At 42.6% G+C, this 13,179-nt stretch overlaps 1 protein-coding gene across 1 annotated transcript in view; it reads right to left on the minus strand.

The window, feature by feature from the left end:
• Positions 1–213: 213 nt before the first annotated feature.
• The window catches only part of LOC149820847 (phosphoinositide phospholipase C 2-like), a 179,136-nt gene continuing 166,170 nt past the window's right edge, over positions 214–13,179 (minus strand). The window contains exons 7-9 of the mRNA XM_089982996.1: positions 2,222–2,374; positions 2,040–2,126; positions 214–687 (exon numbers count right to left, since the gene is read on the minus strand). Coding sequence (XP_089839122.1) covers positions 394–687; positions 2,040–2,126; positions 2,222–2,374 — 534 coding nt within the window. The 3' untranslated portion in view covers positions 214–393. The remainder of the gene's footprint in view (positions 688–2,039; positions 2,127–2,221; positions 2,375–13,179) is intronic.

A 13,179-nucleotide genomic window follows, 5' to 3' on the forward strand; every position in this document is an offset into this window, starting at 1 on the left:
CTTCATTGTTGGTAAATTTCATTGCAAAGATAAAGGTGAAACCGCTTGTTTATCAGGCTGCCGTCATCCCAAGTATCATTACTCTCTCGTTTGGCTCAACCTAAGTAGGGTCATGAATTAACCATATGCACTCCCAGAACTGCTTTACCTCAATGTTTCTAACAATAAAAGAAAATTTGCCACATAAAAGAAACAAAAATGCAAGGCAGCAGCTTTCACAGAGAATTCTTGGTATTAACACATTTATCCACCTGTATCAACAATGATGTTCCACAACATTTAACAATAGGAGGTACAAGCCACTCATAAACCGGTACAACAACAATGCCTTATGAATTGGTAACACCTTCTGTGGCAGAATGTCTGAGCAACTAGAAGCCCATTGACAACGTATCAACAGAATTCAAATCTCATAAGAAGCTTTACAGATTTAAGTTTCTCACCCTTTTTGTCAAAAAGTGGTACTGCTCGGATTCCAGACTTCAATTCTGATATGGGCAAACATGCCTGCCCGCCAAAATCATCTTTCTCAGACATATCATATTCATGAACTTCAATCCGGAGCAATGCCAACTCAGGGAGAGTCAAGGGGAAGTAGAACTCTTCATCCCAAACAGGCGACCAGTTGTCCTCAATCGTCCTTGTTTTCTTCATTACAGTATCTGCTGTTACCCCAGCAATACCAACCTGTTGATTAATGGATGCAGAGATTACTGTTATTTTGAAATGGAAGTAATACAAAATGATTGGTTTAACCTATCAATGCCTTAGTTCTCTACAAGTCCATTAAAAGAAAGAACCCAGCATAAAGCTTCTGTTTAGAACAATACCACCAGGTTGAAACATTAAGAGCCCATTTGTTTCATGCAGTTTTCATAGGAAATTGCTCAGCTGGCGTCACTTTCCCTCTCCCTTTCCTACCATGGGTGAAACAAACACTCAAGTATCATGGTGGAAAGTGTCATGCTGGTGCAAGTGAACCCTAGTTTTTCCCACGACCTTCCTCTTTTCATGTACATTTCCCTTCATACCACCTCCCATATAAAAGAACTTTCATGGGAAGGTTGAGCTGGCAAGACTTTTAGAAATATGTGCCCCTTTCCCATGAAAGACTATTCCCTTCCATGGGAATAAAAAAGAAGGGGCCTCCAGGGTGAATTTGAATATCTCTGATCTGAGGTCCGTGGGGATTCTATGACAATAGGATCACTGATCCTCAGTTTGAGGCAAGGGAGTAGCGAACAGAAATGAAAACCAAGGGCGTGAAGAGGAGTAAGAATTGGGGATTTTGAGGGATGGAGCCAGAAATTCTATGATCAAAGGCCCTTCCTGGATCTTGAGTCCGAGTATTTCTGGTCCCTTGTTTGCATAAAACATGATTGGACATGGGGCCCATGACAAATCCGATCCTATCCTTGGGTCTGAGATCCAAGGCATTCAAATGAACCTTAGCAGTAAGAGGAAAGTGTGATGAAACAGAGAAAAAAAATTCAGCACTTGTAGTTGTGCTATTCCACAATCTGCAAACTGGAAAACATTTTTCTGTTTTTCCTCTATTTATTACAGTCATCTTTTCACTTACACTCTACTTGTTACTAGTATCCAACTTTTCCACTAAACTCTATCCTGGAGGAGGGAAAAAAAAAGAAGGGGAAAAAAGAAACTGGAGAAGATTTGTATCAATCATATTTCATAAAGGAGATCAGTTCATTGGCCTCTGAAAAATATTTGCTATAGCATCAAAGTGTTTTCTTTAGTTTTTTGCTTTTTCATGATAGTCTTGGGGAATAGCCACCAGCAGGATCCAAAGCCTGAGAACCTTTGGTTAGAATGGCGTGACTCTACTAAGCATGTTCAAGACTTTGCCAAATGTTCACAAGCATGATGATGGGTGCCACATCCTCCTAAAACTGCAAAGGCTTTCCGTTTTATATTTTCCTTTGTTTTTAATATCATGTCAAAACATGGAAAAAGTAGTTGCTCTACCCCGACCGCTAAAGTGAAGAAAGGAAGGACCATAACTTTAGAAAAAATCATACCCTTGCATAGAAATCCGGTGGGGAGTATGTATCAAAGTGTGTTTTCTTGAAATCCAAGTGCCATCCATCCCCCATATACACCTTCACCTGCTCAATAACATGAACGCAATTACAGAAGTACAAGAAAATTATAGAAAGAAAATTGATGGACTAACAATAACTCTGAGCTGGATGAAATTTACCTTCAAGGTTTTCTTCACTGGGAGCTTCGCTTGAGGGTCAAAAACCTTACTATCAGGGCCATTCTTCATCAGAAAATCAGGTTTTTTAACATATCCACAACTTCCATTGGCTCTAAAAAATCCATGCATTAACCACAGTGACCTGCCATACCCCTAAAAGAAAAGAGAAATAAAAACATCGTTATCTAGCAAATTTTATGTGTACTTTTCTTATTAGCTTGGCAATAGCAAGTTCTTTCCAGGGTTATATACATGGGCAAACACATCAGCTATCATACAGATTTACGAGTAGCTCAATTAGTCTCCAAAATTCCAAATGCAGGCATATCAGATCAATATCTTATGCTACACTCAAGTATAAGGTCAACATAGACAAGCTGCTGCTTAACATTTTAAGAGCCATTGTTTTTACAAGCACTTGACCATTGACCAAGCAGATTACAGTAATAACGAAATTGGAAAAGAAAATTCTCCAGCCTCAACTCAGCATATCAGGAAGCAGACCTAAGAGATGGTGGCTCTTTAGGAAATGATTTTTCAGGTAAAAAGAAAAGGAAAAAAGAAAATCAGCATTGCTGAATTCATTAAATCATAGAATAATCCTTACTCAAAATATGGCAACTAATCAGACAATGTTTAAGTTGACCATACGCAAATCTGGAAACGAAAAAGAAAACTTGAGACTTCAAAAAAGTGTGTAGGAGACTCGTTACTGTAGAAATGCATGATGAAAGGAGTTAAAATCATCTATGGACGAGCTTCAAAACGGATGGCTTCATTGCTTCTGGATTGACAGTTGAAAGAAGAAGGGTATGGGAAACGGCATCTCATCATGGATTTGGTTGCTCAAGATGCAAGGGAAGGGGTAAGTGCAATCAGATTGATTTTTATCAGGGTTGGGGCTCGAGTAGCTTTCTATATGTCTTGAAAGATGGGAGGCAACTTGTAATATCGCGTATTTTCACACTTAAGTCTGGGAGAAAAATCGTTTGAGGCTCAATTTTTAGAATGATGTCTTTGAGTCCGGGCTTGGCCCAGGTCCCATCGACAAGGTTGTAACGAGCCAATCGAAACGAGATAAAGAGTTTTATTTTCGACTTTTAAATTCGAGCAAAATTCAGGTTATTTTCGGACGAAATTCGGAATTTACTATTCATGTAATATATCGTTGGATGCGTCTCGAAATTCTGAGTGCAACAATATTTTACTTTTTTGAATTTGAGTCTCGGTTGGTGAATCCCAATACTTTATTGGAGTCGTTCGTATGCTTATATATGCATATTAGTGTTGATCATGCATAGTGCATACGTTTGAAGTTATGTATGCACCTAAGTGTAACGACCCCAACTCATACCTCTTGAAAAATACAGAATTTTTTTTTTTTAACCATTGCGGAAAACTTCCTAGAAACCCAACGTCCTCACAGTTCCAATTCCAATTGGATAGCCAAACACTACAAAGGGGCTTACATTTATCATCCACAAGAACCAAAGCAAACTTCTTTATTTATGAATCAAAATCTAACTCTAGAGACAATGTTCTACACAACAGAAAATAAAATAGCAACTAACTGAAACAAAAGAACTGAAAGAAACAACAAAACTAAAAAAACGAAAAGAAGAGACACTATGTCCGCAAGTGAAGCCATCAAAAACCAAATGTGACTCTCGTGCCCTTCCAAGAGCTGCCCACTTCATTGATCACCTGTCCCTGCGAAAAACCAATAAAGTAAGGTGTCAGAATCGAAATCCTGAGCATAGTTACTTCTTTATGAAACAGATAAGACAAATGATTAAGATAAGATATACAATAATTTGAGAAAAATGCAAATACGACAATTTATAGCATTTAAGAAATTTTCCTTACAACAGTTACAAGTGCTAAGCATGCACAAACATTAAAGCAGTAGCGAGTAATAAACCTTAAACATGCAATAGGAAGTAAACATCACACACTCACCATCATGTAATGGTTGAGAGAACAATTAAAATATGCATGATCTAATGCATAGCAGGAAAATGCATGATGTATGTGCAATGCATGAATCCTTTTATTATCTTTCATTTAAGTTTTTCTTTTTCATATGCATGCCCAATTAAATGTATACAACTTTAAGTTCCTCTTTTTAATTACCATTGCCCGTGGATACACCAAACGGGTACAATCCCTGAGGTTAAGTTAGGTTCTCAAGGCAGTTTAGCACACAAGTTGTATTTTATTTACTGGGTCCCAAACTCAGTCCTCGACCGAATCACCTTCGGAACATTAAACATTCACATCTAATGTTGGGACACAAGAGACACCTCACGCCCACAAGTGTTACTTCCTTAGTACCAAAACAACAGTTGTATCAAACACACCACCCCCAGGTCAAGCGGCAGACTCTCCCTAAAACCAAGGTCAGGAGAAGGAACCTCAATATCAGGTTCAGGGGACAAAATAAAGCCCACAGAGTTTTTGTATCTTCACAGTCTACCCAAGACCGGATATCTAAGATTCTCTTTCTTTCGATGAGAGATCTCAGAACGTATATTACATTGTTCTTAATTAGTGTCTGTTATTAAAAGTCATTATTTGAGGTTTGCAATTCAGTATGCAAAAGCTCGCATCCACCCCTGCGAGAACCATCACGGGATTCCCGCTCGTGAGGACAACCAGAACAGTGCAGTACTAACAAGTGTGATTTTAAGCGATACAATTAAATATTTAAGAAAAACAACCAAACTCACGACTCTCCAGGCCGATGGTTCATTTAGACCATCGATGCATCGCATGCCAAAACCAAGCATTGTGTCATTTATCATACAAGACTCATGTTCCAAATGTACACGCAAAGCAAAACTATTCATAAGCATGAAAGTGCTTAATTCATATGCATCTTTGCCCTGTGAAATCTTGCATCAACTTACATATATCCATGCCAATGCATACTCCCTTGAGTGTCTCTGTGCACATGCAAGTACATATTCCCATCAAGTGCACATGCTCGTATTAAATATAAAACATCAATGACCTGGCAATGCATGACAACACAACATCCACACGTTTTAATTGCACAACTACAATAATGTACATAAAAATAAAATTCTGCATGTATAAGATTCATATTTCCTTCTGTCAAAACATATAATTCAGCACATGTTTGAGCTGTTGGTTGGGTATGTCAGCCCCGGACCAAACAGCCTATTGGCTGGCTAGTCAAACCAGTCCAGCCGACCCTGTCGGCTGGCCCTATCAGCACATACACAGGTCAGCCACTGTGGCTGTATCTGTGTATGACTGATAACAGTTTGTAAAACCCAGTCATTAAGTGATAAAAACCAAATTCAAAACCGTTGGGAGTATTATACAATCATATATATATTTTTTTTTCAATAAAGGATAACATCATCATATCCCTATACTTCAATGAAATTTTCAGAATTGCAGAGGATATTTACATCTGACAATAGGGTATGATGGTATGACACATGCATATTCACATGCCTGTCAATGCTTCAACGAAATCAGAGATGAATATATAAATAGGAAACATAACAGTCAACAGTACAGGCATATTCATGGATATATATAAAGAAAAAAAATGTTTGTGGGCTAGTATTATACATTTTTTTTTTTTACCAAACAACCCATGCCCAGCCGACACCCGGCTGGCTCACCTGGCACCCAGGCTCGGCCTGTCAGGCCAACCGAGCCAGGATGGCTGGTCTGACATCCAGCCCAACCCTATATGCATAAAAAATATTTTTATTATATATATATATACATACATATATATATATATATATATATATATATATATATATATATATTTTTCTTTTGTTTCAACCCATACCCAGCCGACCCTGTCGGCTGGGTCTGGCAGCATATGCACAGGCCCGATCCGGGCCCATGTATGCTGTCAGACCTAACAGTACAACAAAAAGAAAAACTTTATTTATTAAATTTTTTTTTGTATTACCTGTATCACAAGCCAGCACCCAGCCGACTGGGTCGGCTGGGCCTGCCACGGCCCTGCCAAAACCAGCACCGCACCCAGCCGATCACTTGGCTGGGCCTGTCGGCTCGGCCAGCAGCTGGCAGTCAGGCGAGTGCCACTCGGCTGGCTGCCAGCCAGCCAACAGCCGAACCCAAAAGAAAACAGTTTTTTTTTTTTAAAAGTCATGCCCAGCAGATCACTCGGCTGGGCCTACAACCAGGGGCACGACCTGACAGGCCAGCCGAACCTGGTTCGGCTGGTCTGTTTCATCAAAAACATGTCTGAAATCCATCTCCACCCGATTTCTCATCCGGTTCAGCAAGAAATACCCGTACCTTTGATGAACAACACGAAATCAATGGTGGAACAAGCTTTGGGCTGAGGATTAATGACTTCCAAACCTCTCTCTCTCTCTCTCTCTCTCTCTCTCTCTCTCTCTCTCTCTCTCTCTCTCTCTTTTAAATAAAAGAAGAGAGAGAGGGGGTGACGCCCCCCTATCTCCAGCAATCTCTCTTAGAGAGAGTTGCCAAAAGTGGGACTCTCTCTAAGGGAGGTTTCCAAAAAATTTTAACTTCCTCTTTGTTGACTTTTTGACTTTCTCATATTCTTGGAAGGTCTTTAGCCTCCTTTTTAGTTAAGCAAGAGGCTTATCTCACCTAAACCCTAATCCTCCTTAACCTCCACCCCGAAATTAATAAAAATTAATAAATTAAATAATTTATTTTTTTGAATTTATTAATTCTTAAATATTTAAAAGCTTTCAAAATTGGTCATATTGACTAGGAAGACTTTTTTATGAAAATAACTTCAATTTAAAGCCACTAACTGAATTTAAAGTTATAATTTTGTTGGACATGGATTTGGATCCGAATCCAAGATCCAAATCCAACTCTAAAAATCCAAATGGATTTCGGCTAGAACCAAAACCAGATTAATATGGGTCTGGATAAGAGTCCAGATCTATATTAATTTGGGTCAAACCCATCAGATCCGATCCGATCCAAATTCGGATCCAAGATCCAAACTGGGCTTTTTTTGCAAAAAACGTGATTTTCGGGCCAACCGTTGCCCAAAACGTGGAAAATAAAGTATCGTTGCGCTCAGAATTCCGAGACGCATCCAACGACATATGACAAGCATATAAAATTCTGAATTTTGTCTGAAATTATACCGAATTTTGCTTGTATTTAAAAGTCGAATTTAAAACTCTTTACTATGTTTTGATTGGCTCGCCTTGACCTTGTCGACGAGACCTGGGTTAAGCCTAGACTCAAAGACATTGGTCTAAAAATCAAGCCTCAAACGATTTTTCTACCGGACTTAGCCAAATTTCGAAAATCTCATGAATTGACTAAGGACCAAAAAAACGCTATCTTACACTAAGTGCATACAGGGGTCCCTAAATTTGAATGTGCATACATAATACAGGTTTAACAGCATGCGTTTCTTTTGTCTACTTATGAAAAATATTTTTATGGACCCTGTGCTGATGTATTTTTTTTATATAACATGCTTGGACTGTGCAGCAAGGCCCAGCCGAGCGAGCTCGGCTGGGCAGCCTGCTAGTGGCTTGGGGCTGCAAGTGTGGCCTGCTTTGATCATACTTTGACAGGCCATAGGCCCAGCTGAATTTATTCAGTGGCCTGGCCTGTTAGGCCCTTGGAGCCCAGCAGCCTTGAGGGCCCTGCAAAAAAAAAAGGGGGGGGGGGGGGGGGGTTATCTTTAAAATTTGGAAAAAAAAAAAGTGGTTTGGGGATGGCTGGCAGCCTGTGGCGAGTGGTGCACAGGCCCAGCCTGGGCCTTACAATACCCTGTCACGCCCAGCCGACTGGGTCGGCTGGGTGTAAACTTTCAAAAAAAAAAAAGAATCAGAAAGTTTCTGTTTAGCCAACGGTCTGGCCAACACGGGCCAGACTGGGATTCAATGGACCTGCTGGGCCAACCAGGCTGGCAGAAACCAGGCCTGTTGGGCAGCAGGCTGTTTTAAAAAAAAAAGATTAAACTTTTTGTGTGGGTTTTGGGCTGACTGGCAGCCAGCCAAGTGGACCTTGGCTGACTGCCAGGCCGTGGCATAGCCTCCCACACAAGCCCGAGTTGGGGCCTGTGTATCGACAGTCAAGTCGGGGGCTGGCTTGACAGCCCTAGGCTTTGATTGGGCCCCATCTGTAATAACTAGAAAAAAAAATTAATCATCCTGGACCCGGGTCGGATCCGGATCCGAGCCCCATGAGAGGATAGCTATCGGTAGGCCGTAAGGGCCTACCGAGCGGCGCCCGCTCCCCCTTTTCCTGCTTATAAATGAAACAGGGGGGGGGAAGCATCGAATGCTCTCCCCTCCCTGTCGCCTATCCTCTCCCCGACGCCCGGATTTTCCCCCACCTCCTTCCAGCCGTCGCCGTCCCTGCCACCTGTCGACGCCCGCTACCCACCTCCGTCGGAGACCTCCAGGTGAGTCCCCCTCTCCCTCGTCTTCCTGTTTCCCGCATGAGAGGGGGGAGCGAACCCCTCCGCCTGCGGCCTCGACAGGAGGGGGGGGTGGCTTCCGGCATGGGGGTTTCGCCCCCCCTGCCTTGCAATTTCCGGCTGGGGGCAATCCCCCTGCCTTTTGGTGGCTTCAGGCAGGGGGGTTTCGCCCCCCCTGCCTTGCGATTTCCGACAGGGGGCGAGCCCCCTTTGCCTTGTGCTTTACGACAGGGGGGGCGAGCCCCCTGCCTTGTGTTGTTTGGTAGGGGAGGGGGCTGCCTTGTGTTTTCCGGCAAGGGGCGAGCCCCCTGCCCTCTTGTGTTTTTCGGCAGGGGGCGAGCCCCCTGCCTTCTTGGGTTTTCTGGCAAAGGGTTTCACCCCCCTGCCTTGTGTCTTCCGGCAGGGGGCGAGCCCCCCCCCCGCCTTATGATTTCAGGCAGGGGGGCGAGCTTCCTATGCCTTCCCGACAGGGGGTGGGCCCCCTACCTTCTTTTGTGTTGCGGCAGGAGGTTTCGCCCCCTGCCTTACTTTTTCTGGCAAGGGGCGAGCCCCTGTCTTCCTGTGCTCCTCGGCAGGGGGCTTTGCCCCCTGGCTTGTGCTTTCCAGCAGGGGGCGAAGCTCCCCCTGCTCTCCTTTTTGCTTCCCGTCAGGAGGGGGTTCTGCCCCCTGCCCTGTTTCCTTTTGAGGTGGTTTTGGCAAGGAGCCTCCGCTCCCTCCCCTGCCTTGCTGCCTCTGTTCCCTAGTTTCTGGGGTCTGGTACCACTACAAGTCTTACCGGACCCGTTCCTCGTAGAGTTATGGCGTATTGACCTCTTGTAGCTTTACAGGTTGCACCACAGAGTCTTCTCGTGCTACGTGGCCCGAGACAGTGATCACTTACCCTCGCAAGCGTATAGACCATCACACCCCTTCTAGGTAGGGGTTTGCGTAAAAAGGAACATGAACAATGAACTGCTAAAAACAAAGGACTTAACCAATAAATTAAAACATTTACATATAGTATATATGTACGTCCTTTCCTGCACTTTACTTTTCATGCACTTTACTTATCATTGTCGTCGCACTATATGTGCCAAGGATTTTCTTTTTGTGTACCTTTCTTTATTGTCTTTTACTTCTAGGACGCGGTTTCACGATCCTGGTCCCGTTTCCTTTCTGCACTTTATTTTTCGTTGCTGTCGCGCTATATGTGCCAAGGCTTTTCTTTTTGCACTTTCCTTTCTTGTCTTTTACTTCTAGGATGCGGTTTCGCGATCTTGGTCCCTGTTGATTTCATTTGTTGTTGCTTCTGCTATTTCACACATATATATGTTTCTTCTTTTTATTGTCGTAGTCTCAACCCTGCCGTGGATTGGTAGGCTTCAACAGCAGAACTTAGCCCTGCGTAAGAGCGTGAGTATCAACGTTCGAACTCTGCAGTGAGTTACGAAATGAGATACTGGTTTTCCTAACTCGAGACAAGACCCTCGTTGCACGAAGGGTTGTTGTTTCTTGAATTTGGGCAAACGTTTGGTTTTTGGGTACTATTGCAGCGCTAATATAGTTGGCACAGTGCAAGGAGTACCATGAGGCAGATTAGACCTCGATTGTGCAATTATACTGATTGAGAATACACCTAAAGGATCCCAGGCGCCTTCACAGGCAAGATGTTCATTTGGGTTTGGGTCTAATGGATCAGAGCATGAAGAATGAGGCGGCGGTTAAGAAACCCCTGTCGCACTCAATTCGACTCAGCTTCGCCAAGAGAGAGGACGAAGGGTACCAACTCCGATGGACAGGCCATTAATGGCTATTTACGGGCAAAAGACTCGGCTTCCCCGGTCATCGGAGGTTAGGGGAAAGAGGCTGCACTAGATAGCCTAACACTTCTGCAGAAGTTGGATGCATCCCTACTGGGCCTTTGGGGGCTTGCTCTCTCGACCACCGGTCGTCCCCTTAGGATAGGATTCAGTCAGTCAACCAAGGTATTTTAAGATACATGGCATAATGAACCCTCGGATTGGTCTCGACTGTTTCGGCTCGTGTGCCATGTACGTACCCACATGGTCGATTAACAAGTGATAACCAAATTAAGCATGATCACCCTTCGGTTGTTGTTTTTGCATACTTGTGGTATTACGTGCTGGCATACTGGTAAGTTTTCTTGTGTAGTATATCTTTTCTCATTGTTGCTGTTGTGGTATGCTTAACTGCTTTACCTACTAGTTCTTGTTTTTTTTACACTCCTACTAGTTTTTCGCAAGACTGACCCATTTTATGGGCAGGTGATGAGTAGCGGCGACAGCCAGTCAACGGTGCATGCGATGTGGCTCGAGGCTATACTTTTCCATCCAGACTTCTGGCTATCGTTGCAGGGTTTTGAGTTTTGGGTTTTTGTTTTAACCTGGAGGTCGGGCCTCCTGTTGATTTTCCTTGTACAGTGACTTTTTATTAAGAATATAGTACTCTTTTCAGCTGTCTGCTATTTATCGTCGTGGTCATGTTTGGATTGCCGAGCTAACGTGCCTGAGATTTGCAAAAACTTGATTTTCAAAATAGAAAGATACTTTTTGAAGGGTTTTCAGAACAACAGAGTTCAAGCTTTCAGGGAATTCCCTCATAAAACTTTACTTGTCAAGTTAAGAAATTTCGGGGCGTTACACCATCAAGCCCAGTCCAGCCACTCGGCTGGACTGGAGCAGGCTGGGACCTGCCAGGGACAGTCCAGCCGAGTAGCTGGGCTGGTATGGGGGTCTGTCCAGGTCACCCAGTCTGTAATGCCCAAAAAATCCAGGACTTGTAACTTTTAGAATAGTTTAGAAAGCTTTGAAATCATACGATTATCAGAGTTTAAATAGTACTTTAGCGGAAAATGATGTTTTTTCAAAACAAGTCAATGGACCTTGAGCGCATTACAGCGTAAACTTTCTTTTGTCGAATTTCGCATAACCATTGAAATCAAATGGTTTCATAATGCAGTTTCAATAATTGAGAATTTGTACATCAAATTTGCAACTCATTATATTTATTGAAACAAAAAAGAAGTTTAGTATAACAACTTTAGTAACTCAAGGTTTATTTAAAAGAGAAATTTTGAAAGACACTTTATACCAAATTTACTAATATATCCTCAGGAGCGAAACGTCAGGGAAAGAGCTTCATCTTGATCTCATCATGTCATCGTGTCATCGCAAGCTGTATCACATGTACATCACCTGCCCATCAATGGGTCAGTTTCACGAAAAACTGGTAGGTGCACAAGAGAGTCAATATAGAACTGAAATAAGCAATTAAAATAAATTATGAGTTATATTTGGCAGGTGCAATAGACTATGCAAATGAGTAAGCATTTCTAACATGAATATTTGAATATGCAAACAATTAAAAGTTTACAAAATTTTACGGCAAGTAACTACCTCACTCATAAGGTGCAAGAAATTGCACGACAAAGAGTCTATAAGTTGCACTCGATAAGCAATCATACAACAATAGTTATACTAACCAGAAGTTGTAAGCAACTAATAAGACAGGCAACTCCATTAGTCTTAGTTATAAACAGTTCGTAGGTTACGAGCTGTAAGCAATCACATTGACAAGCCAGGATAGTTTGACCAAGTAGTAAAGCATGTCACAAGTGTCATATTGCAACTAGCATAATGCTATTATCATAAGCATTTAACTAGCACGAGCAGCCAGTTATTATAAACAAGGAACTAGTGTAACGCTACAACCAGCGTGGCATATTTTAATAATGTGAATAGTTTATCTTATATTTCGATATTAGCTGGCCAGGCGGGTACGCGCAAGGCACGAAACATAGAAATAGTCGAGACCAGTCCAGGAGTTTATTATGCTATGTGTTTTAGATAACCCGGATGGCTGACTGAGTCCGCTCCTAAGGGGATGGCCAGTGACCAAGAGAGTAAATCCCCAAAGGCATAGGTGGTCTGTGGATGCATCCAACTGTAAGCTACCATTTGTAGCCCATTTCCCCTAACTCCGATGACTGAGGAATCCGAGTCTTTTGCCCGTAACTGTCATTAAAGGACCTGTCCATCGGAGTTTTGTACCATCCATCCTCTCTCTTGATGAACCATGTCGAACGAGCACGACAGGGGTTTTTTAACCGCCGCCCCGTTCTACATGCTCTGGTCTTTCGACCCACTCGAGCATCTTGCCTGTGAAGGCGAAACCGTCACTATTATGTGTGTTATACGCGCCATTGCACGTTCGAGGTAAACATGGACCCCTCATCGTAATACACAACGTACATGTTCAAAAGTACAATCACGATGAGAGGAGAATGGATTTCTCATATGAAATCCCCAACACATCTGCATTGTAAAAGTACACAGTATAATCATTCAATTTCATATTTGTCATGCTCTGGTCCTTTAGACCCTCACGAGCCTCTTGCCTGTTAGGCGATCATCAACATTACATGATTGCAACAAGATGCCAAAACACGTTTTGAGGTTACCATATACCTCTCATCCGATCATCGTAACACCAATGTGACGTACATGTCCAAAGGTAC

This window comes from Nuphar pumila, chromosome 12 (genome assembly GCF_984573655.1).
Source record: "Nuphar pumila chromosome 12, dmNupPumi1.hap1.1, whole genome shotgun sequence".
NCBI classification, from domain to species: domain Eukaryota; kingdom Viridiplantae; phylum Streptophyta; class Magnoliopsida; order Nymphaeales; family Nymphaeaceae; genus Nuphar; species Nuphar pumila.